The sequence below is a fragment of the Manacus candei genome, unplaced genomic scaffold, assembly GCF_025592945.1.
Source record: "Manacus candei isolate 608988 ecotype Guabito, Panama unplaced genomic scaffold, ASM2559294v1 h1tg000067l, whole genome shotgun sequence".
Taxonomy (NCBI): Eukaryota; Metazoa; Chordata; class Aves; order Passeriformes; family Pipridae; genus Manacus; species Manacus candei.
Window position 1 is genome coordinate 12,737,889 of NW_026138115.1, and position 25,852 is coordinate 12,763,740.

Here is a 25,852-nt window from a genome sequence, read left to right on the forward strand (position 1 = left end):
TCTTTTTCCTTTCAGCACTTTACAGATCTTAATCCTATTCGTAAGTTAAAACAACACTACCAAGGCTTGAAAAGCTTTAATGTAGTGGTGTGAAAGATAAAACAGATGGACAACAGGCTAACAATGTCTGTACTTCAAAGGACTAAAATCTGTTGAAGACACCTCTTACATTTTATGTTGGAGCAAGCAAACCATTACCTGTTCAAGTATGAAAAAGATACATAGCACGTACCAAATATGATTCGCGTAAGCATGAAACAATTAACCAATTATAAAAAAAGACCAATCACATACACAAAAGTGATTACATGTAAAAAGGAAAGTCATAGCTCATTTTCATGTACTTCTAGAAAAGGAGCAGGTAGATCCCAGTTGCTGTTTATCAATAATCCATGCTGCAACAATTATTACCTGTTGTGTTGATATGAATGTTTATTCTGAATTAAGAAGCCACACTCACCAAGTGTCAGTACAAAGTTCTGCTTTGTACAAGGAGATCAGGTTAGAAACAGCTGTAGAAACAATCAATTGCAGCTAGAGAGATGTAGAATACAGGAGAGGAAAGAGGAAAGGGGTGAATCACAAAAACAGTTTAGGGTTCCCAGTATGGCCTAAATGCAAATGATTTCAAGCACATCAACAGCTAAGAGGTTCTTAACAGTGCTTACATCTGATTTATAAACAGCCCAGAATAAAGCTTCATGATATGTTTTTTAAATATTGTAAAAACAATCAATCTATACATACAAACTCTCAAAATTCAAAAGAAAAAAGTGCAAGTCAAAGGTCTTTAAAAGCTTTAGGCCTTCTGAAAATTTAAAAATATTTCCCTTTAGCATTTGGTATATCAGCAATTCCAACAAGACTGAAAATCAAAAAGCAAAACAACATAAAAGATGTCCACTACCACAGATCATTTATTTATATACTAAGTTAAAAAAGGCAAATATTTTATTACAAAAAGTTTATCAAACAACTGTATACATACAGTTCATATTGTTAAAAGCCAACATATCAATCGATACTTTATGTACATTTGATTAATGTCATACAATTGTAGAAAAGCATCACTCAGCAGAAACTGATTTGGCATTTGGAAAGTAGTCACCACCCTGCACTAGAAGAGACAATTAATTTACATGTTACAATAAAAATTCTCATTTGCTGTGATCATTTAAAGCAAATGGATGCTTTCTTTCTCCAAGAAGAATCATCATAAGTGGAGATTAAAGTGCACATAACCAACGCATTAATAATTCTTCAACAATCCCGTCTATCATTCTAGATGCTCGAAGCACATCACAGTAACATCAAGGATTTAGGACTTTTCTCTGTGGCTTAAAGACGTTAAATGAAATTCAGCTTCCTAAGCTGCATGAAATATTTCTGGTGTACAATAAGATGAAATGGGGTACAGAAATTTGGAAAATAGCTTTTGGTGAAAAAAAGTCAGTGTAAATTCTCCCAAATATATGATTTCTGGGGAAATATTTTCCTTTTGAAAAAAAAATTCATAGTATTTCATAGAATCATAGAATTTCATACAACTGTGGACCAAACATGCAGACCATGCAACAGCATTTACATAACCATCCTCACAGTTGTTCTTTGTGGGCTACACATAACACAGGTTGGAGCAACACTGTCTACCTTATGCATAAATTTTCCTGGCAATCAAGAAAAAAGAAACCACCAATGATTCGTTACTATAGAATAGGGTCTGACACTAGAAAAGTGCTCTTCAAAAAACATAGCTCAAAATATTGGCTTTGTCTCATTACAAGCAATATAGTAAACCTTACAAAATATAACACAGTCAGTACTAGCAGAACTGTTGAGGACAATAGTTTTAATAAATCAGTCCACTTTGGATAAAAGAATGCTTGTGCATGTTACAATCTATTCAAAAGCAACAGCTGAGCAGGCTAAATTTACATCCACAAGACACAGTCACTGAAAACAAAATGAGTTGCTGGTAATTATTGTTATCATATTTTGCACACCAACTGGTCACTAATGGAAAAAAACCCAGATTTTTTTTTTCATTTAACAAATGTGAGAAGTTCTGAAGCGTTATATTTGAAAAGAATACTTCGTACCTTATGCACTTTAGGACCCAATCCAGAGGCAAAATGTCTGTCAACATGATTTACCCTCCCCTCAGGTTTCTGAAGGCCGTTCATATGAAGTTTACATACAGCACAACCAATACACATTAGATACTGCTGTAAATGTATAAGGAATACAAAACACTATTAAATACAACTTTCACCCCATGGCACATCAAGCATGGCAATACCACTTGTTTCATATCCAGTTAGCAGTTAGGTCAGTTGTGGTTATGCTTTATTGAATATTTTCCTTTCTGTAGTTGAGAAATATACAGCTTGGACTTGCTTCCATCTGGTCTTTTAAACCAAACTTCATCATGGTTAATTGTTGTAATTATGGCACTAGAGAAAATGAGGGAAGGAAGGTCAGGGGAAGAAAAACAAGAAAAATTTAGAAATCTTATAAGCTAAAAATAACCTCAAAACTTCAGCTGTATTTCTATACAGTAAATGAAATTATCCATTAGTTGTAAATGCTAGGCCCAAAAGATACTGGCTCCACTTAAAGGATAGTTTCAACAGAATTCTTTGACAATTGCATGTGTCTTTAGTGAAGTTAGTTAATGTTTCAGCCATCTATCTCTTTTATTTCCTTATGAGAAAACCCTTAATGTATACAAACATTTTAAAAGAACAGTAGTCACACATAGAAAACACAACATTAAACTACCCATGGTAAAAAAAACATACTTGAAATTACATTGAATATTAACTATTTGGAAAAAAGTTAAACAGCCTGAAGCCATGATTTAAAGCATAAAATGTATCTAACTGTTAATCATTATACCAAGACCATAACAAATAAACTCAAAGCTGATTTAGCGAACCGCTGTTACATGAGCCCTGCTTTTATGCTCCTTGTGGTAACCTTTAATACAAAGAGTGAACAAAACTTTCTCCCCTAGGAGAAAAATAACTTCAAGTAGATTGATGGGGAGGGAAAAAAAGCAAAAACACAGAGAATAAAGTGCATAATGAGTGTGACAAAACTCCCAGTAGGAAACTCTTCAACCTTAGAAGTTGCCTGTTAAGCATCAGTTTTTGGCTTTTGTCAGACACTAGGTACTAAGATATTTATTTGGCCCAGTACAACTGCTATGTTCTGCTAAATTAATTCAGAACTTTTTAAATTTCAGACAGAATATATAGTTTACTAAAATATCTTCCTGTTTCAGCCCTGAACAAACACCAGAATCACCAAACAACCAAAATTTGTTCCCCTTCACCATATACAAGAAAGAAAAAAAATAGTCAGTTTACAGGAAACTACTGCTATATGAAATTAAAGTCAATTTTCCTTTAATTTAATATCTAATCATATTTAATCAACACTGGGCTTAGACTGATTTGCCCCATTCAGTAAAATGTAAAATATACATTTGATTTTAAATACGCTCACACTTCTAGAATTTACAAATGTTATCCATACAGAGAAAATACATTTATACATCTTAAACATTCAATCAAATTTGCACTGTAATATTTAGTCTGTTCCCAGGTAGAACTTTTTTTAAGAGAAGGAAATATCGTAAAAAAGTTCCAACGATTTTCTTTCAGAGCACTGATCAACTGAAAACAAAACTTATCTTCAACAGTATAAAGTGTTTTTCCATAATTAATTATTTTGGGGTGGGCCAACAGATCAAATTCTCAAAGCAAGATTCCTAAGATACTAAAAAAAAAAAAATTACTCAAAGTCTATTCAGAACCAGTAAGAGCTCAAATTTTTTGAGATCCTAACCTGACAAACCTTCAGTGAATTCCAACCTTTACTAGCATCTCTCACCAGTCCAGCACTCAACCTTTCTTTGGTAATGCCTGTCTTCCAAGGTGAACTACTAAATGTTAATGATGTGTCAGTATTTCCAAATAGGCCTTATTCTTTGATACCATCATCCTAGCTATTGTGTAACATGAATGTACAGAGCTGCATAAACTAATTCATCTTTACCTTGTAGGACATTCATCTTTCTTATCAATGCATATCGTCTGTCCTCGTCCGTACCACTCTCCATCGTAGTAGAGTCTTCCTTCTTCAGATCTAGCACTATGTAGATGCTTTTCTAATTTTACAGGTGCTAAAATGATTAATAAAAGTAATTTAGTATTGACTTCACAGAAATCAGTTGGATGTTTAAATACACTTTCATCAAATGATTCACACAGAATACACAATTTTTTCCAAACATAGCCTGTTTCTTAATTATTGCATGAAAATTGGAAGCAAGATACCTTTTTATTTTCAGTCAGATAAAAGTTATATTTTTGTTTTCAAATAGAAGCTATGACTTTTTTGCCTTCTATCCCTTTTCCTCCTCATCTCCAAACATTTGATTTTACCTAGCATTAACATGCTTCTCATCTCAGTGCCAAATATGAGTTCCTTTCCCATGGCTCTACTTTTTTGGGGTTGTAGTTTGCAATGAAGGTGAGAATCCTTTGGAACACACCCATAAGGTCCAGATGCTCTCAGCCTCATTTTGTGCAAACGCCTAGCATATCTTGCTAATATTAGGTGGTGTAAACCACGTTTAAAAGTTTCAATTTTTGTTGATAATTTCTAGAATTTGTGTTAACAGAAACAACAGGAGTCAAGCTAATAGTATCAGCATCTGAGAGAAGGGAAAGATGAAAGCCACACCTTCCAGCTACCTCACCCCATCCTCCATCAGTATACCAGAGCTAAAATAAATACAATCTGCCTAGATGCAGTTTGCACCATTGCACACAGCAAGTTCTGTCTTGTGAAACCAGACAATGTTTACTTACGTTCTGGCTTTACTCTGTGTGGTCCCAGTGTAGCCATTGCCTTGAAACACAAAAGAAGATGAAGTCAGTCAGCAAGTATAGTCTTTTTTTCTGAACTGCCAGCTTTAACTGTGAAGTTACATGCAGTGTAGCTCAGGATACTTGCTTTTATATGCAAAAACCACAATGAGAAGAAATGTAAAAAAAAGGTGTGTTCAATGGTGATTTAGTAACTACATAAAAAAACATTTTGAGGGTGAAAAAACCATCTTCTTTGGTAAGTTTTGATTCCAAATAACTTTGAAGGTTTTCTAATTAAATCCTCAAAACTGATGTTACGTAATTGTCAAAAAAATACAAAATTACATTAACTCATTCTGGAAAACAAAATGCTATATGAACAATCTATTCTTTTGATTTATACGTTATTAGCTTAGAAATTTTCCTTCATACAAACTCCAGATGGCACGCAGTACTAGAGTAGGATTAAAAAAAGAAGCACTCAGGAGTTTTTTAGTGTTCATTTGGTTGTTTTGTTTTCTGGTGGTTTTTTAAATTATTTCCAGAAAAATCATGTAAAACTACAGAAAAGAACTCAGGGGAAAGATATGTTGTGTCTTTTCCTCTGATGCAATAAAAACAGAAAAGTCAGACAAGTTCACACAGAAAGGTCACATTTTACTTCTTGTTTAGGAAATCTGTACAAGAAAACAGGATGGAAACAAAATGGGAGACATTTCCCACTAAGTTTTTTAATCTACCTAAGTAGTTTGCTATTCCATAAGTTGGGAAGCATGAGGGTACTAGGGGAAGCTTTCTGACTGCAAGTGCAAGGCAAGGATAGCATTTCATTACATCAAGTTCCTTCAACAGTCTTACAAAAATCTGAAAAAGGCATTATGCAGCAAATACATCAATTCATCTAACAAATTTCTCTTCCTGTAGACCAAGTTTCTCTTGTAATCTGGGAAAAACACAGCTTTTCACTTTATATAAAAAAAGTATACAGAGAGGTCAAAGCATAGAAATCTTCATAGAATAAAAAAAATTTACTATGTAGAAACATAACATATGATATACATTTTAAAACATCTTCATTTAAAGAAGAAGTCTAAGCCTATCAGACTATCCTATCGTAGTTTCTACCCAATTGTGCTAGACTATGACAAAGCAGATCCACTCAATACAGGCTTTAGGCTCACTTTTTCATGGAAAATTATGGACTCCCCATTTTAGAGATAACCTCTTACACCACTTTATTGGATTCCTCTGAACTACTTGGGTAGAATCAGAAAAAATAACAATAGCATAGCTTGAACTGAAAGGATTAGCTGACTACTGAAAAAATAAAAATCTATTTTGTGTTTTGATTGTGTAAGAAACACAGTTTCATATTTTCAAGTAGCAAAAGGACTAGATGCAAACCCAAACTAAACCCATAGCCACTGGCATTCATCCTTTCATCTTACCTTCCTTATTGTTGTCCAGTCTTCAAGTATATCAAGGTCTTGTAACATATAAACTATATAGGGGCGTGGAAAAGTTAGGGAAAACTGTTTCAAACAGAAATAATAAAATTACTCTAATGTTTGTAGAAACATATTAATATCTCTGTTCTTCCAAACTTTCACACAAAGAATACCTACATGAAGTAAAAGCTCACACAAACACATATATCTTTCAATTATGCAACCTAGAAGTAAACTTTAAAAATTATTAAAAGAGGTAAGTAACAGAATGTAGACATTCAGACTACTGGAGTTCAACATGAGGATTAGATAAACAACTGAGATACAACCATTTCATTCCTGGTAGTTGTAAGAAATCATTCTTATTTGCAATAATTCAAGTTACGATTAAAATTCCCTGCAATTTCAAGGTACCACAGCAAATCAGCACCTACACTAGTATTAGCTTTAATAAAATAATTATTTTTACAGCATTCTGCATCATATATCTTTGAGAGAAAAGTATAGTCAGCACCACATGTAAGAATAACAAATATTCAAAAAACAGGAAGTAGAAAGGCAAAAGCCCCTTCCTTAACCTATCAGCTGCAAAGTAAAAAGTGTGTATCAGAACAATACATGAACTTCAAAACAACATTCTGTATAGCACAGTTCTTCCTTTACAACAGTCTTCACTTTTTACTTTGCTTCTCTCCATTTCATGTCTGAAAAACAAGTTTAGAGAAAAGGTGCTATGGATGTTTAAAAAATAAATTTCCTAAAATGGAATATGCAAGCTTAAAATTCCATTTACTTTACACGGGTCTGTACAAACTGACAAGTTCACAACTATTTAAAAACTATAACCAAAACCACCAAATTAATTTACTTCATAACTGAAAGAATTTTCAACTTTATGGACTGCCTGAAGCTGCTGGGATTTTAGACCTAATACTATGTTAGTATTTTTGTTTTGGAATATATGCTAAAATGGCAAGGTAGCTCATAATTCACAGAATCCAATGCTATTTATATGGACATCCTGAAGACAATGATGACTGAGAGTCAAAGAAAATACACTTTCACACAACCTGGAACCGAAACTGCTAAAGGAACTAAGAAACTAATGAAACCACTTGTAACTGTTGATTAATACCACTTGGCTTTTAAGTACTAGTTAAAAAAATCTCTCTACTAAACTAAATTTGTGACACAACCCAACAGAAGAACAGTCGTAAGTAATTAGGACAAATCATCCATCTGGGATGTGCTCCAGTAAATCAACCATGTTGAAGGAGAGTGTCCCAGTGATGACACATTTTTCAGAAACTTCTTCCTTCCCACCTTCTCTTAACATTACAAAACCTTGTGAAAGGAGCAGGATTTTTTGCAGCAACTTAACAATAAAAAAATGGCCTTTATACTGTACAAGGTCAATACTTAGGAGTTGGTCTATTTTAGATAGTCTCCACAATTCTGGACATGAGTCAACTGTGTATGCTTGCAGCCCAGACAGCCAACTGTATCCTGGGTTCCATCAAAAGCAGAGTGGCCAGCAGCTCAAGGGAGGGCATTTTCCCCTTCTACTCCGCTCTTGCGAGACCCCAGTTGGAGTGCCACATGCAGCTCTGGAGTCCTCAGCACAAGAAAGATGTGGACTTGTTGCAGCAGGTTCAGAGGAGGCCATGAAGATGACCAGGCAGCTGGAGCACCTCTCTTGTGAGGATAGATAGGGAGTTGGGATTGTTCAACATGGAAAAGAGAAGGCTCCAGGGAGACCTCATTGCAACCTTCCAAGTACTAGAAGGGGCTTATAAAAACGAAGGAGAGTAACTTTTTACATTGGCATATAGTGATAGGACTAGGGGAACAGTTTTAAACTAAATGAGCAGAGATTTAGGTTAGAAGTTAGGAAGAAATTCTTTACTCATAGGGTAGTGAGGCACTGCAACAGGTTGCCCAGAGCAATTGTGGATGTCCCATCTCTGAAAGTGTTCAAGGTTAGGCTGGGGCTTTAAACAGCCTGGACTAGTGGAAGGTGTCACTGCTTAGTCCCTTTCAACTCCAACCATTCTACAATATGATTCTATGATTTTGGCAACTTCTAAGAGTCCACATCTCTGTCCTATAAAAATGTTAGGCAGGGACTATGAGTAGAGAGAACACTCTGTAAAGGCATCTCTTTCTTTCTCTGGAGGAGGATGATACTGTCTCTTAGGTGTTAAAACTTAAAAAGTTTCAGCTGCACTGCATGCTGTCAGCAGCACGAAGTCATCAATGCAAAATTCTTAAACACTATACTCACTCTACAGGAACCCAAACCCCAAAAACACCCTCCCTGCCAACCATCTCAATTCTTTGAATTTTAAACACTTAATCAAAGAGGGTTCTAAAGTCTATGGAGTTGTTAAGAAGTAATACATTGTGGTAAAGATGTTCCAGTATGAGGAGCAAAGCTACACCTTATTCAAGTCAGGTTATCCTTTGCAAACACAATGCCTAACTTGCTTCTGCCTCATAGCTCTATTTCTTTAAGATTTAGAAAAATCAATTTTTAGAAACATTCTCTACATAAAACCAGTAGTTAGACAAGAAAATCTCAATTTCAATTTTCATAATGGAATGCGTCAACACGGTTTTTCTAATTTAAGTAACATCTGCCATGCAAAGATCAGTTTTGATAATGCATTATCACTTCAACTTGTTACTAATGAGATGTGATAAAAGTAGCTATAAAACTGCAAACACTACTAGAAAAAATAACGATTTCAGTAAAAGGATATCTGATACAACAACAGGTTTCTTCTTATCTGGACTAAATGGATCCTTCCTTTTCTTCCTGGACTGGAGCTCATCATTCCATAATTCTGAAAAGATATAATAAGAACATGCTATGAATCAGAAACATTTACATGTTTAACTCTTTTTACAGCAGAAAACATTGTCCAAAAATTAAAAATAACACATTTTCTGGTGAGATGCTGTGTCTGAACAGCATGAAGCTGTTAAATGATTGTGCAGGCATAAATTAATATTCTCAAAACACTCAAGGGATGCTGACAATTTCTAAACCAAAGTTTGATTTAAGTTTAAATTCAACCCCCTGCCCAAAGTCTACAGCTGGATAGCATCTTAATGGATAACCTGAAACTCACCAGATATACTTTGTGTACAGTCAATTAATCAGTAGCCACCAGAAGATAAAAAAAAAAAAAACAAAACAACAAAAAACCCAAACTCTGAATTTCCATCCACCTGAGGTAATGTCAATGCTATGTCTGTCTTCTTCAAGTCTTCTAATCTTCTCTTCTAGTTCACTTTGTACGGTATCATACAAGAGAAGCTTCTCACTCTAAAAAAGCAAGATTACACATTTTTTACATCACTTAAATTCTATCATCTAAATATATATGACAATTTAAAGCATCAGTGTTAAGAGGTAGCATCAGAAGGTAAAAGTAGTTTCAGGGGAAAATTTTTCAGAGGCCATAAAGCATATGACATCTCCCTGTATCCACTTTCTTAGTGTGAGATCCTATCTCATTAAAGACAGCACACTCACTTAGCATAAGTGAAAATATAGTTATATATTTATCAAATATCAGTACCAAGAACATGCAGCTAGCTCTCCAGAATAACTGTTTGCATTATGACACAGTATTTTCCTTCTGGATAGCAAAGATTTATTCACAGTGAGTAACAGTAAAGTAGTGATCTCTATGCCACCTTTCATTACAAAATCACAAAAGCTGATGTTTTCTTGGAAAGCTTTTTATTAAGCTGCCTCCTATACTAACAAGTCTGCAGTCATTTACAGAGAATTATCATCTATGCCCACAGTATCTATAATTGTTGATTTTCATAGATCTGAAAATTACCTTCCCACGGCAGAATTTTGAGCACATGACATAATTTAGACAGCTGTGAAAGCAAAATTGTCTAGCTTAAAGCTGTGAGAAACATTTCTAAAGCACTACTTTAGAAAAGTTAGCTTGTTGGTCCATTTAAAAGGCCAACAATTAGATTAATCTACTGCCTGCCATGTTAGGCGTATCATTAGCACTTTGTATCTAAAAAGACAAACAAACCCATACTCTGATACGAATTTTCTACAGCATCTTGTGTGATCTACACCCTCTTCCACCTCAAAGTGTTTCAGAATGAGAAAATCAACTTTGTGGCAAACTGCCCTCATTATAATCCACCCCACAGGACCGATATACTAAAATGACACAGCATCTGTATAGATCAGTTACTCATTTAAAGGCAGCATCAAAAAAACCACTAAATTCTCTAGAACGGTAACTTAGAATCAAGCTGAGTTCCAAGCCTCCAGGAAATCAGGCAGTAAGGCTTTACTGCTCTTTCATAAGCTTGCACCGTTTCAAAAGTGAATGAGTAGGAAATACAACTAATTGTTAGATTTTAACATTCGTTTTCACCAAGCAGTGTCTTTAACAGCTCTAGAAAATAGAGAGCTTGGACTTATTGAAAAAACAGCGTAAGCAGCACAGGTTACTGCATCTAGCTATTTGCTACCATGTGTCTGTCAGAAGCTGCAGTTCCCTACAGCCAAATGAGCAGATGTCTGCATCTCGACTGCTCCTGCCCACAGCACAGCACACCAACAGAAATTTACCTTTATTAATGCTCAAGATGGTGTGCTGGAGCAAAGCAAAACAAATGAGCAATAGACAAAACCAAAGAACCCTGCTCTACTAAATGACTGCCATGTTTATCATTCCCTTCAAGTTAAAAGTATTCAAATTGGAAAGACCTCTTTTCATATACTTTTCAACCCCTAATTATAAAAAAACCATTTCCAAGGGGAATTTAAATATATACCCGAAGTGCCAAATGAGTGCTACTTGTTCTGAGATGATTTTAAAAATCCATTTTAAAATTAAATAGTGTTTGTGTTTAGACATGTTCTGCTTCAAGTACTTGATGACAAATAAGGTGTGAAAAGCTATTACAGGCATCAGAGGCATTCTTGCTGAACAGTTATATTCTAGTGGAATATATATCCTATAAGGAGCATTGCCAACTTAAAGAGCTTTTACCCCAAGAGACCCTTATTGGATGACGAATATTTGAATTCTTAAGGTTTCATAGTAGACATAATAGGAAAACAAGGGACAAGGACCACCTTAAAAAGGAATAATACATAGCCAAAAAAAATCATTCAATCACAGATTAAAGTCTTAGAGGATTCTGTTCAACCTCAGGAGTACTCACAGGAGCAAAGACAGTCAGTAATGAGTAGTCCTTCATTATACCTAATTCTTTCCCAAGGCATCAAGAAAAATGGAAAGCTTTTTAAAACTACACATGCACATTCTTGCTTTATTGGTATAGTAGGAACCACAGACTTCAGGAATACCATGAACCACTCAGAAGAAAACACCTTTAAGCAACTCCAAGAGGGGCTATGATGAAAACCTCAGGATCTAAGCAGCTATGTACAGCACTGGACATACATGTTCTTGGGTGCTTATACTACAGTATCCAGTATTTAGATGCTTAAAATGGAATGTTTATGTTTAAGGAGAGTAAAATATTTTTCTTGTAACTGCTTTTGAAATGACAGTTCTATCAGTAGCTGTCCAAGGCATCTTAAAAAGACTTTTTTGGTTTTGTTATTAAAATGTAAGGTGTTTTTTTGCTAAAATTATGTCAGATATTTTAGTTACTTTCTTGGTAATCTTTTTATAACACAGGTTAAAAAATCACGTGGGAATCTATTAATAAGAAACTGATAATGAAAAATAAGAAGACTTAGCTATATATATGCAAAAAGCCCTTCAACATCTTCATTAATGACTTGGACACAGGACTCAAAGGAATACTAACTAAGTTTGCCAATGAAAGTAAATTGGGAGGAGCTGTTGGCTCCCTCAAAGGCAGGGAGGCCCTGCAGAGAGACCTCAACAAATAAGAGGACTGGGCAATCTCCAGCCATATGAAGTTCAACAAGGGAAAGTGCCGGATTCTGCACCTGGGATAGGGCAAGTCTGGTTGTGTGTATAGATCAGGGAACAAGAGACTGGAGAGAAGTGCTGCAGAGAGGGACCTGGGGGTCCTGGTCGATGGCAAGTTGAATATGAGTCAGCAGTGCCCTGGCAGCCAGGAAAGCCAACCGTGTCCTGGGGGGCATCAGGCAAAGCATCACCAGCCAGTCAAGGGAGGGGATTGTCCTGCTCTGCTCTGCACTGGTGTGGCCTCACCTTGAGTATTGTGTGCAGTTTTGGGCACCACAATATAAGATATTAAGCTATTGGAGAACACCCAAAGGAGGACAATGAAGATGGTGAAGGGCCTTAAGGAGTGGCTGAGGTCACTTGGTCTGTTCAGCCTGGAGGAGACTGAGGGGAGACCTCATCACAGTCTACAACTTCCTCATGAGAGAAGGAGGAGGGGCAGGCACTGATCTCTCCTCTGTGGTGACCAGTGACAGAACCTGAGGGAATGGCCTGAAGTTGTGTCAGGGGAGGTTAGGTCAGATATTAAGAGATTCTTCACCCAGAGGGTGGTTGGGCAGCGGAACAGGCTTCCTAGAGAAGTGGTCACAGGACCAAGCCTGACAGAGTTCAAGAAAGTGTTTGGACAATGATCTCAGGCACATGGTGTGATTTCTGGGGTGTCTTGTGCAGAGTCAGGAGGGTCCCCATCCAACTCAGCATATTCTCTGATTCTAATTTTTAGATGCTTTGAATAACCTCTTACCTGGACTTAAATATCACATGGCAATTGCATTCAAATAGCAAACAACTGCAAGAATAAAAACACGCACTGAACTTGAAAAGCATGACAGACAGTAAAGTTAGATGAGGTTAGTTATCAATGTGAAATAGCTGGCACAACCTCACAGTGCTGTCGAGAGGCTTGAATTTCACATTCGTACTTGTTCTTCACAGATTCCAGACAAAGTTCTCTATAGATACCTGTAATCATACAAATTATAGCAATATTACTTTCTTTAGCAACTATCCAATTTCAGAATTCCCTTTTAAGACTGCCTGCAAATCCCAAAAAATGCATATAGTGGAAAATACAGATATATTATATTAGGCACTTACAGTGTCTGGCTTTTTTAAAGAGTAAAAATAAGAACAAGTAAATCCTACATTTCAGGAGTTATCTGAAATGTAAGTATCTGGTAAGCAGAGACAGGACTTGATGTAGTATGCTCAATGCATTCAACACAAAATACTTAAATGGTTTCAGATTAGAAACCTGAGGAGTTAAGTTTGCACACATGCTGGTGGTATCTCGCAACAGAACAACTTTCAAAACCAACTTCCCTTAGAATTCAACTGACAATAAATGAACACAGCATAAGAGGAACAACACTACTACCAGCCATTCCTCTGAATAATAAACCTCCAAGTATTAAGCCAATCATCTTTCTGCTGTGAAGTCATTTTTGATCTAGAATTTGAAATGTTCTTTTCTTACATTGCTATGTTATGTTGGGTTTTTTTTATACTCATGGCTGACTGGCATACCTAGGTCACTGCTTATTTGCCTGAAAATGAACAACACAATTATGAACAGTTCTATTGTATTTCTGACTTGCTGAAATAGTCAAGATCCATATTTTGTTCGAATAGTGCCTTAGAGAGTAGCGAAACACAAGGTTTTTTTCTACCACAGATGCAATTATATTCAAAGTTTAGCTAAACATAGTTTAGTTTGGGGATTTCTCACCTTCTTCTCCCCTCTCTCAGGTAACAGTCAAGGCTCTCAAATAGTAAGAGCAAATAAGCCTATTTCGCAGTTTCTTGCTTTCTCCAGAATAATTTTATCAAATTCATTTAGTTGGGGACAAAAAGTTAAAAAAAAACTGTTTTCTATTCTCAGCCTCAAGGAAACTGCAGTTTTTATGCTGGGCTTTTTTTACTTTGGAACATGGACCTTCAGTGCTGCTGAAGACCAATCAGGAGAACATGTAAAATGCATATCCATAGCCACCTACATGAAAGCACAGATGGACAATCACATTTAAAATTGAAAATCGAAAGCCTGGATTATCGTTGCTTTTATACCAAACCTTCTGCAAGTTCACCCACAATCCTTCTGCAAAGCAGAAGGGGGCTACTTAGGACTAGTCACATAAATTTGGGTTAAGAACTTAAAACCCAGAAATTCTGGGTCAGCAGCTGAGAAAAAGCATTACAGAAAAGAGTTGGAGGGAGAGAGATGCAACTGATCAAAAGATTTCAAATTCCCAAAGTTAAAAGTACCAATAAGACATACTGAGTAGCACTGAAACTGTATTATGAAAAGTATAAGAAGGCTTGCCATTTTCAGTTTGGCTGCACAATGTTTCTGCTAAGTTTCTTAGAAAAGACAGTGGTATAGCTTCTCTGGCTAGAGAGACCATGACTGTTTGCCTTTTGGATCTCTGACAGTCTGTATTACGTAACCCTTGGACAGCAGAATTACTCCTAAGGGAGTCAAGCTGTAACATGAAACAAATTTACAGTAGAGAAGTACAGAACTTTGTCTTTCCATAATACCACTGCTCCATATGATTATATACGGTTGCATAGTGGAAGAAGATCAAAGTTCTTGCCTTCTTCTCTGAGCATAAAAGCCTATCTAAACATTAGTTTTAATAATTAAAATTCAGCTTAGATCAAAGCTGTCAAGGATAGGGTTTTTCTTCTTCCCTAGATGGAACAGGAAGATGGGATCAGAGAAGCAGAACACACATAGACTAGAAGAGCAGGAAAAAACATGATCATCTAAGATGATCTGGCAAGCACTTCATGAGACAGAACCTACATATCTCTTCAACAGTGACCACTGTGTAGACTTGATTCCAAATCTTCTGACTAATAAAAATTATTAGTTTTCAACTCAGTAATTTTGTACTTACTACCCAAAGACAGGTAGCTAGTAAACGAAACATAAAAAAGCCATATTTTTAATTTGATGTTTTCAGGCAACTTATGCAAAGAGGTAAGCAACTTACTCATTTTTACTTGGAAACTACTTTACATTTAAAATCATGCCACAGGATTTCTAACTTTAAAACACACTCCTTCAACAATTCTAAAGAAAAGAGAAGATTGGCCTTAAATTGCATAGGAAGTTTACACCTTAAAACAGTAATACTCATTTTACATGCCTACCTGCCACCTTGGTTCGGATTTGCATATTTTCTTGTAAAGCTGCCAGTGGTTCTAAATATTCTGGTGCTTTTCCAGCTATGACCTCTTGTAGTTTTGCATCCACTTGGCTTAATCTTTCTTTGTAGAGTCTTAAAAAAATAGAAATTAAAATATGCATTTTATTTACAAGTATGTATTCCTATGTATTTTATCTAGAAGAAAACACAAGGTGGAAGAAATATTTTTAACATAGTTGTTCTTTTGTCATTCCTTTGTTAATGCTATGGAACACTGAAGCAAAGTGAAGATTTTTTAGCATTTGAATTTTTCAAGACATATTTTCTTTTTGAAATATCCTATTCATGTCTGTTAAGCCTTTCTGGAAAGTGAGTGTAAACAATTAGAAGTGTATGTATCTACATCTCTAAGGAAGAAGAAAAAACTGCATCTCTGTTTATAGGACTGAAATCATGTTGCTGGGCTCAATCCCCGATGAGCATGCTATGCACATGGTGGTTAACAGAGAGCTACAGCAGAATGATTTAGCTAGAACATAAGCCTGGATGCAGAGTGCACTGGGTCAGTCACTAACATTTGACTATACAGCACCAAGTACCAGCTACATAAGAGCAAGCACTCATAGACTGGGTGCACTTGGTACCATGCAGCAGTTGATGAACTATAACTATTTATCCAGTATTTTCAAACAGTGATTTGCCTAAAATGGATAAATGCTACCAACCACTGCAAATTCTACTTACAGCATCCAAATGCAGTTTCCCCAGAAAGGATGAGGAGACAGACCCAGTCATTACATCATCTCTGCTGTTGGTTGTGACTAAAAATCCCATTGTTTATGCATCTTTTTCTTCTTTCCCAACTTCATCATCTCCCTACTCACAGCCACTTCTCCCTATAATCCTTCTTCCATCATTCTAATGGTCCTTTTCTATTATTCCCACCATCACTGTTCTTCTAGCCCATACAAATACCTCTATCTCTCAACTAGCCAATGTGTCTACGCAATGCCTTTTTCCATATACCATAGCTTTACCACTCCTCAAACACCTAAACCCCCCAAAATACTTGTTTCCTTCCTCTGATGACCACCCTCTTTCATATTCACTCCTAAAAGGTTTGTTTCCACAAACTGTTTTCATCCAAGTTGTTGGACAGATGGAAGAGTAGGGCTGACCTCAAAAGCTAACAGTTTTCCAAATGCCAAACCAGTCAGTACCGACTGGCTTCAGTACTCATCAGTTGGTTCCATTTCCCAGGTTTCTTCACGCACAGCCAAATAAATAGCAGTACAAACAATCTTCTCTAGGCACTGCAGCAAGGAATTTCTTGTTAGGTAATTCTTTCCAGACCCTATTGTTTCCAGACCTCACAGTGTCCTGTTATACAAAGCAAGTTGTATGTCTCAGTTCTGTAGCAGAAAGAAATATCTCACAACATAAAGGCGCATCTAAAGCATGACAACTGACTAGGTTTTCAATTCAAGGATATGCCCATGAATAGACCGAGTCTTGTTAAAGTTTCACTCGCCAGGTACCTTAAGTTAGTTGCCAAATTACCACAAATTTAAACTGGAACAGATGCATCTCGCTTGTCTGGGCACACGTAAAAACAAATTTAACTTTACATACATTGCTGGAGCTTGTCCAAAGAAGGACAATGAAGATGGTGAAGGGTCTGGAGCACAAGTCCTGTGGGCAGCAGCTGAGGGAGCTGGGGTTGTTTAGCCTGGAGAAAAGGTGGCTGTTGGGAGACGTTATTGCTTTCTACAGTTACTTGAAAGCAGGTTGTAGGGAGGGGGGCATCAGCCTGTTCTCCCAGGTAAAAAGAGACAGGACTAGAGGAAATAGTCCCAAGCTGTACCAGGGGAGGCTTAGACTGGATATTAGAAAAAATTTCTTCACTGAAAGGGTGATCAAGCATTGGAACAGGTTGCCTAGGGAAGTGGTGGAATCACTGTCTCTGAAAGTGTTCAGAAAAATGTGTAGATATAGTGCTTAGAGACATGGTTTCGTGGTGGACCTGGCATTGCTAGGTCAGTGGTGGGACTCTATGATTTCAGAGGTCTCTTCCAACTTTAATGATTCTATGATACAAATATCTGGCTGTAATACAAATGACAATCACTTTTGATAACTGTGGCTATTAATTTCATCTCTTCTACTTAGCAGGTTTTTACTGTTTATGTAGGTATTATGGTAAACTACTAATCTTCGTTTGCGAAGCCTAGCCACGATGGCGAACTACAGAGAGGTAACAGTATTTTCATTTTATTTAGTACTGGTATCTGGTTTGCAGTCACCACAAGAAACTTTCATTGGTACCAACTACAAAAACTACTGCACTATCCTGTAAAAAAAAACCAAAACCCAAATCTAATTTCTTACTTAGCAAAAACAGTACTTAAGTCTGTCCTACATACATAAAACAATCAGACATCGAGTAAATAAATAAATAAATTCCCCTAAAATCACAATTCCTTAGATCTACTAAGGAGTTTGATGCAATAGACCCACACCAGCCCTTCACAACAAAAACATTTCAAAACTATCCCTACAGAAAAAAAAAAAGAAAATATAAATACATAAAATTATTCTAAAGCAACTGCCCGCAAATAATTTCAGAACTCCCAATCCTTATTCTCCTCCAAAAGTAGCATTCACATACATGAAAAAAACACCAGCTGCACACAATATTTTCATGGAATGGATTGCCAAATGAGGCACTTAAAACATTAAAATACTTACTGATCTTTAAGGTCTGTAAATTGCTTTTCGAGATTGGACATTTCATCTAAACACTCCATTCTTCTTCTTTCACAGTCCTCATCATCCATTTCTAAGAATAAAAAGAATAATTTTGAACAATGTAATATATAACCAAATAAACTGGATATTTTATTTCTAGTGAATATGAAGAAAGCCTGAATTATAGCTAGCCATGAGCAGTTTATCCCCTTATATTATTATTCACGTAGAGCAGAATATGAGAAATCACTTGTCATATAAGCTACAAAGTAAGAAACTTAGACCTAATTTTAGAATAAACTCCATAAACAGTAATTCTTTTTTCTCAAAACAGGAAACAACAGCACTGTAAGACCTCAAGAGGTTAAATTTCAAGACTGATAATACAAAGTGTACATTAGAACGCATGAAACAGAAAAACTAAACATTGTGTATCATACCAGATGAAAGATACCATTAAACACGAGAAATTATTAGGCACCACTGAAAATTCAAGTGTATCCTGAGTCAGTATAAACAAAAGCCATCCCTGGAATGCAAGCAACATTACATTTGTCATATAAAATTCAAGGTTTGTTTTATTAAAATTCTTTAAAGAAAAAATAACACATGGTTTTGAAATAGGTTTCATCCTGTGCAATTTGAAGAGATCTTTGAAGTTGAAATATAATTGTAAAAATATCTGTAGTTCATTGTAATGACCATTTGAAATGGCTGCATTTCTAAAGAAATATTTCTTAGCCTTAAAAGTCTAGAACTTTGCAGAAATTTGACTTTATATGCTTTTATGCAGCAAGAGTAATTAACATTAAACTCTTTCCATGGTTTTTGATTTAATTCATATTCCTGATTTTTTTTTTTTTAATTTAGCTTGGGAAGATAAAGTATAATAAATACCAATTGTTTTGCCAAAAATTTTGCCACTCTGTTGAGACATCTGATGTTACTGAACATCAGTTATCTCCACTGCCATTTCTTAGACTAGAAAGCTGAAAAACTAAGATACAAAATTCTTGACTGTTTCCCACCCTTCCCAGAAGAAAAAAAAAAAAGGTTTTGTTAAGCCTTATTAAAAATCAGATATGTGAAACTGCTTTATAGCAGCAGTATCTGCAGGAATTAGCTCTCAACAGTTACAGTACAATTGACCCGTTATCAAGCTGTAGGAAGCATTCAGAAGGGATGGCCATGCACTTAGGAACTGGGGCTGAAAGGGTGCAAACAGACCAGGTGTTTAAGAGATGGCACTGTCCTAAGGAGGCCATATCTATGTAAGCATTTACTCTGGCAAAAAATATCCTACCTCCTGACAGAAAGGCAAAGTGGAATCCTGAAACCAGTAGCCTGGACTCACTCCTCTGGACCATAAACAACTCTGAGCTTTTTGTTTCTTCCTCACATTTTTCCAATAAACACGTTTAACTTCTTTATGCTGTCTCCTACACCAACTACAGAACGCCCGCATGCAAGTCTTCATTTTCATTGTTTTCCAAAAGAGTATGGCAATTTGTAAAGGTGATGAGGTGAAAGGAGTAGATTCAGGGCCACTGCTACTTGGAAGGATCTGATTAACTCAGATGTCTACTCAGACCTCTCAGTGTGTGACGATTTCTGCACTTAACTTGTTTCTGAAATCATTACAAGCTTTTAGGACTAAAAACTACACTAGCCCTCTCTACCTGGATATGAAAACCAGCAGGCAGCAGAGCATACCAATGTGTACTACAATGGCACCTATGACTCCAAGTCCTAGTATGGTCTGTCGTACTACAGTCAGTACAATCAAAAAAGTGCGTATAAAGTTTTAAAACAAAATATAACCTGAAGTATTTGAAAGCAGAGCAAGAAAATTTAAAGACAGAACTTAAATACATTGAATGGGGAGGGTGGAGGAAGAACGTATCAGGCTGTTAAGAGATACTACTTTATATCAAATATTGTTCTCAAAAATAAGGTAGAACCAGAATCAGGTTGGAAATTAGATTAAAGAACAAAGTTTTATTTGGCTGTCCAATGCAATACTCAAGCAAAATTGCTCCGTCAACTTTCGGCTTGGCCAGATTTAAGGAATGTGGCAATCATATTACTCAAAGAGTTGTCTAAAGCATTTATGTGCTATAAAAATAAAGCTTCTTTAAAATTTGAAGGCACCTCCCTGTGAAACCAAACAGCAACAAGCACTGGGATACCAGTAGTTTTCCCATTTTATTCTGAAACATGCCTTTTGTTCTAGGTATGTTTTAGTAAGGAATTCACTCAGAAGCTTTTCTTAAGTTAATATGAATTTTATTGTTTGTATATGTTTAAGGACTACAAAGCAAAGAAAACTATTAGAACTGTAACCCTGGCTAAAGATCAGCGCACACCTACTGTTGGAGGGGAAGGGGACTGCATTTTACATTTTAAACTTGTTTTGCAAGGAAACTGTTATGCACTGGCATCTGAGGGCACAGCTGACTCTCTTGTAGATATTGAAATGACACATAACTCTCCAGTCTCCCCTCAGCTGACTTATCATTCATACTGAATGTCAATTCACGTGCTAATTCACATTCACTCTTAAATTGTTTCATCTTTATTCTGCCTCCAGTAAGATTCATAAAATGATGGTTTTTAGAGTCCTGAAATATCTTTAATGGATATAATTTACAAAATTTCTTCCCCGTGGCCTTAAACAACATACTGACTAGATCATATGGAGTGTTGAAAAAGTAAAAGGTTTTAGGATCAAATCTCACAGCTTTCCAGTTGAAAATTTACAACACTGGAGGTGGGATTGCTCATTTCATATTAAAACATTTGCTGATAGGCCCATCCTGTCTCAACACCTCAGATTTCCCACATACTTTCATACTGCACTAAGTAGTTAAGGTACTTTTAAACACTTCCAAAATCACAGTCACTTTTTTCCTACTATGTTCAAGCAGTCCAGCACAGTAATTAGGGCAGCCTGGTTTAAAGATAAAAACCCCCACATAGTACTTAAAATGTAACAGCACCTAAAATAGCTTTTTTTAATAAGCCTTGGCCTACATAAAGTGCTTAAAAAATGGCCAAATTCTCCTCTAGGATGGTAATCATAACTTGTGGCTTTTTTTATTCATCTCTAATATGCTATTCTAAATCCCAGTCAATAAAAAACCTTTACTAAATACATAATGTCAAAAGGAACGGGATAGGACAACTCATGCTTCTTTTAACAGCACCTTTTGTATTGTCAGGCATCTACTGGAGGGGAAAAAAAAAAGGCTGAATGCAAGTAAAGCAGAAGACAAATTTAACACCAAAAAAAATACATTTCTAATTTCAATTAAGACTATTTTCTTGTGGTGCTAATTATCTTATGTCCGTAGGAGCAATATGCTGCCATGGAGTATGTTCATATTTGTCAAGACACTAAGACAAGCATGTAATTTCCTGTAATCATCACATTTAAAGTGCTCCCTTAAAAGCATTTCTCTGTGGAATGCAACAGAAATTATCTGGAGAGCTTCTTGTGTTGTTTTAAAGACACACTCATAGATTACATTCACTAAAACACAATTACTCCTTCCTAATCCCAGAAGAAAGCAAGATAAGGACAAAACAACAGAAATATTTGCCTTCAATAAAAATCAGCCAAAGCGTCTTAGAGGACATGTAAACTTCAAAGTTTTCATTAGAAATACCAAATAACAGAACTACAAAGAGGAAACCAGGCAAATTTTGAAAAAGAGCTAACTTCAAAGCTGAAACTAACAGAGCCAATTCTCTCACTACAGCCAGGAAGCTGGGAGAGAAAAAGCTAAGTTTACACATGTTACACCAAACTCTCCCACAGAAAATTACATTTTCTCAGACATAAAGATTAGCTAGAATAAGAGATAAAGAAAGGGCATTCCCAGATGGCATCTAGCTACAATACAAACTGGAAGGCTAAGATGGGCAAAGTAAGTAGTGGGTTTTGTTGCAGTGCTGCTCCTGGACCTCATCAAGGAGACCTTAACAACTCTGTGCCTCATCCACCTACTGCCCAATATGCTTGGATATTCCTCCTTTATCCTCTCTCTGCCTTCTCCTGAAAGATGTAACAAACTTCGTGTATCAGAACTTCTTGAAAAGCTATCTCCATGAATTTCTTATCCAAAATACAGTATTCCCTTTTGAGTTCATGTACAATTCTTATAATAACAGAACTGAAGCATGCTTTCATAAGTCACATCTGAAAGGAAAGGAGAAGGTTACTTTGCAAATAGCACAGCATCAGGTATGCTTTGCCAACAGATCACTTCCAGTTGCTTGTCCTGGTACCCAAAAGTGAACTCAAGTTCACTTTTATTCCAGCATAACCACCAGCACACAAAAATGCTGCCTAGTTTAGGTTTCACCAAAACAACCCAAGAACATTTTTCTGGCCCTGTTTTTCAACAGAATCATTTTGAGAGAACAGGGGTAAGGAAAAACTGATCAGCCTTCCCCAGCAGTAGATCTGTAATTGCGTCAGTGGAGGTTTAGGTTGGATATTAGGAAAAGGTTCTTCACCCACAGGGTACCTGGGCACTGGAACAGGCTTCCGGGGGAAGTAAGTATTCACAGCACCAAGCCTGACAGAGCTCAAGAAGCATGTGGACAATGCTCTCAGGCACACGGTGTGATTCTCAGGGTTGTCGTGTGCAGGGCCAGGAGTTAGACTCAGTGATTCTTCTGAGTCCCTTCCAACTCAGGATATTCTAAGGTTTTAATTTGGAGATAAGGGGCCTCAGCACTATCTACTCAGAACTACTTATTCTCTTTTCTTATTTGGCCAAATCAGTAGCTAATACAGACAGAAATAGAATCACTACATCATACTAATTTTGCTGACTCTTTCAAGCCCATATCTGGATATGGTTCACAGTTCACTGAGTGAAGACATCTCCTGTGTAGCATTGTGTTAGACAAGATGCAAGATCTTCCTCAGATTAGAGAACGGCCCAGAACTAAAAATCACCTGTTCCAGACTAAACACATGAAATCATTAGTCCCAAATTCACAAAACATGTAGGCATCTAGTTAACTGATTTAAGTTGGACATATTTACATATTTTCACAAAATTGCCACTTATGCCTTCTGCTGCTAATGAGCTGCAGTCTATCTAGCCACTGGTTTACATAGTCTCCAGTGCCTCCCATTTAGATATCAGACTCTTCACTGAGATGTTTTCACTAGCTATCTTTTCAACAAGTTATTTTTCTGACACTTTAGCATACAAAGGCCAAACAAGCAAGAAAGGGGATAGGAAGGCACAGAGTATCAGGAGGGGTGGGTAAGGATGAAAGGCAGGACAGTAGCAGTCAGCATTTTGATCCAGGTGGACACCACAGACCAGCAACCTAACTTGTAAAATGGGGTTCTAGCAGCAATACTTGCCAGCTCAAAGATATGGGGGGATAGGGAAGAAGAAGGGGACAAAGGAAAAAAATTAATAGGAAGCTCTGCATAAACCATGGGCAGATTATCTGGATCTGTGGATTAACCAAGGCCTCTACTGGGGGATCAACTCTGGTGCAGAGTGAGAATTAACTCAGATCAAGGTCTAAGGGAACGACTATACCCTCTCCCAGTACTGTAGCCACACTTTCTCAGCACTGGAAGAGTCTTCATTCTACTTCTGCAGAGTGAGCTTGGCTGTGTCTGTACCACACCTGTGGGGCTTCAGCACCTTGCTAGTCCATGCACAGGCAGATGAGGACAAGCTCCATGAGTCCACACAGCACCAGCAAAGCAGGGCTTTCCCTGAACTGCATCAGTCAGTGTGAATATAAAAGCCCTAGAATTTAACTTTCAAGATCTCCCAAATCATTCAACACCAAAAATTAAGAAATAACTGTACACTGAAGACTTTAGCACACAAATAAATCAATCACAAGAATAACAGATGTAAAAATATAATTTCACAGCTGCCTAATTTGTCTGGTTCATGGCATCCCACTTCTTCCAGCACTCAGGCCACAAGTCAATATAGGCATGGGATAGGATCCCAGCAGACCACTCTAAATCACTTAAGCTGCCAGAAAACACATGTCAGGACCAGGACTGGCCCTGGCCCACGTCCATGTCAGGACTTCTCACAGTTCACTAACTCTGGCCATCTTCCTTTCCACCCACAGTCTTCCATTTCAGCACTAGTCCAATAAGGCACCATAAACTTTTACTGGGAATCACCTGGAAAGATGTGTTAAAATCAAAGACAGAAAGAAGCAATTACAAGGAAAGTTTGAATAGATCATAACCTTTCTATAACACACTGTAAACTGAGCATAGAAAAAGTAATTTTTTAAAGCTAGATTTCACCTACTAATGTAATTCCAAATCTACAGTTCAGAAGGAAGCTACGGAAAAAGGAAAGGACCTTCAGCAGAGCAGAAACTGAAATGATTAGCAAAGGAGGCCAATGGTATTGCCAATATCCCCTCAAAGACAGGTCTGAAAACACCTAATTGTTTGCATACGAAGAAATACATACGTATATACACGTACACACATGTGTGCGTGCATGCACACGTATGTATATGTGTACATGTATGTATGTACGTGTGCCAAGCCCTTAAGTGCAGACCCCAGCGAGGACCCCGCTCAGCGGGCACGCTCCCAAGCCCAGCAGGGTACAGCCCACAGCACTTCCACGGAGCGGGGCAGCGCGCCCCGGCCCCAGGCCGGGTGCCAGCTGGCCCCAGAGCCGGCGGCTCGGGGTGAAACGGGGCTCCGTGCCCCTGCGCCCCGCCACGTTACTGCCTCCCGGCCGGCGCGGCGGCCCGAGGAGGAGCCGCGGGGCCGAAGCTAGGGCTGGGCCGGGCCGGAGGGGCGGGGTCACGGCGGGGGTGGGCACCGGCAGCCACCGGAGCCGGGGAACAGGACCGGTGTGCCCCTGGGGCAGAGCTGGGCGCTGGGGGAACGGCAGCGGTACCCCTTAAGCGGCCGCGGTACCTGAGCTATCCCCCTCCTCAGAGACTGATGAGCTCTCGGTCTCCTCCTCCTCCGAGCTGCTGCCCTCGTTCTCTCCGTAGTCCACCTCCATCTCATCGTGATTATTCTCCTTCTTCTCCCGGGAATGGACCGGCATCGTCGTCGCCGCCGCTGCTGTTGCAGACCCCGCGCCCGCCCTTCCCGCCGCCGCTCCGCCACCGCCACCGGCCGCTCCGCCCCGCCCGGCGCCGGCGCGCCCGCCCATTGGTCGAGCCCCGACGGCGTCTGACGTTGGCGCGCGCGCGGCGCGCTGGGAATTGTGGTCCGTCCGGAGAGGCGAGGGACGGAGTGGCCGAGAGACGGCCGGGAGCGCGGGATGGAGGGAACGCTCCGCGGCTGCGGGGCGCCGTTAGGGGCCGGGCGGGGAGCGAGGGCCTCCCGCGCCCCTTCCCCGTCCCGGGGCGCTCACGGGATTTCTCGTCACCGAGAGAGGCTCCATCGCGGCCGGGCAGAGTTCGGAGCGCTTTGCACCTGCCCGCGTCTCCCGCAGGCGGCCGGGCGGGGCCGGGTGTTCGCGCGTGGCGGGGGCAGCGAAGGGAAGACGTGGGGCCTCACGTCTCCCCACACCACTCGCCTGGCACCCGCGCTCCTGCCCAGGAGCGCTGCATCCTGGCAAGGTGTCCTTTGTGGCTCACCACCTCCTTATAACCTTCCCCCTCGCACCCCAGAGGAAAGA

At 38.3% G+C, this 25,852-nt stretch overlaps 1 protein-coding gene across 1 annotated transcript; it reads right to left on the reverse strand.

Annotated features, from left to right (window-relative positions):
• Positions 1-899: 899 nt before the first annotated feature.
• Positions 900-25,355, reverse strand: BRMS1L (BRMS1 like transcriptional repressor). The gene is made up of 10 exons (XM_051806310.1): positions 25,138-25,355; positions 18,192-18,282; positions 15,448-15,575; positions 13,172-13,251; positions 9,563-9,659; positions 9,091-9,174; positions 6,329-6,393; positions 4,881-4,920; positions 4,063-4,189; positions 900-2,453 (listed from the first exon to the last, which is right to left on the reverse strand). Exons 1-10 carry the CDS (start codon positions 25,271-25,273, stop codon positions 2,330-2,332), a joined length of 972 nt encoding a protein of 323 aa, XP_051662270.1. The 5' UTR covers positions 25,274-25,355; the 3' UTR covers positions 900-2,329.
• Positions 25,356-25,852: the final 497 nt, after the last annotated feature.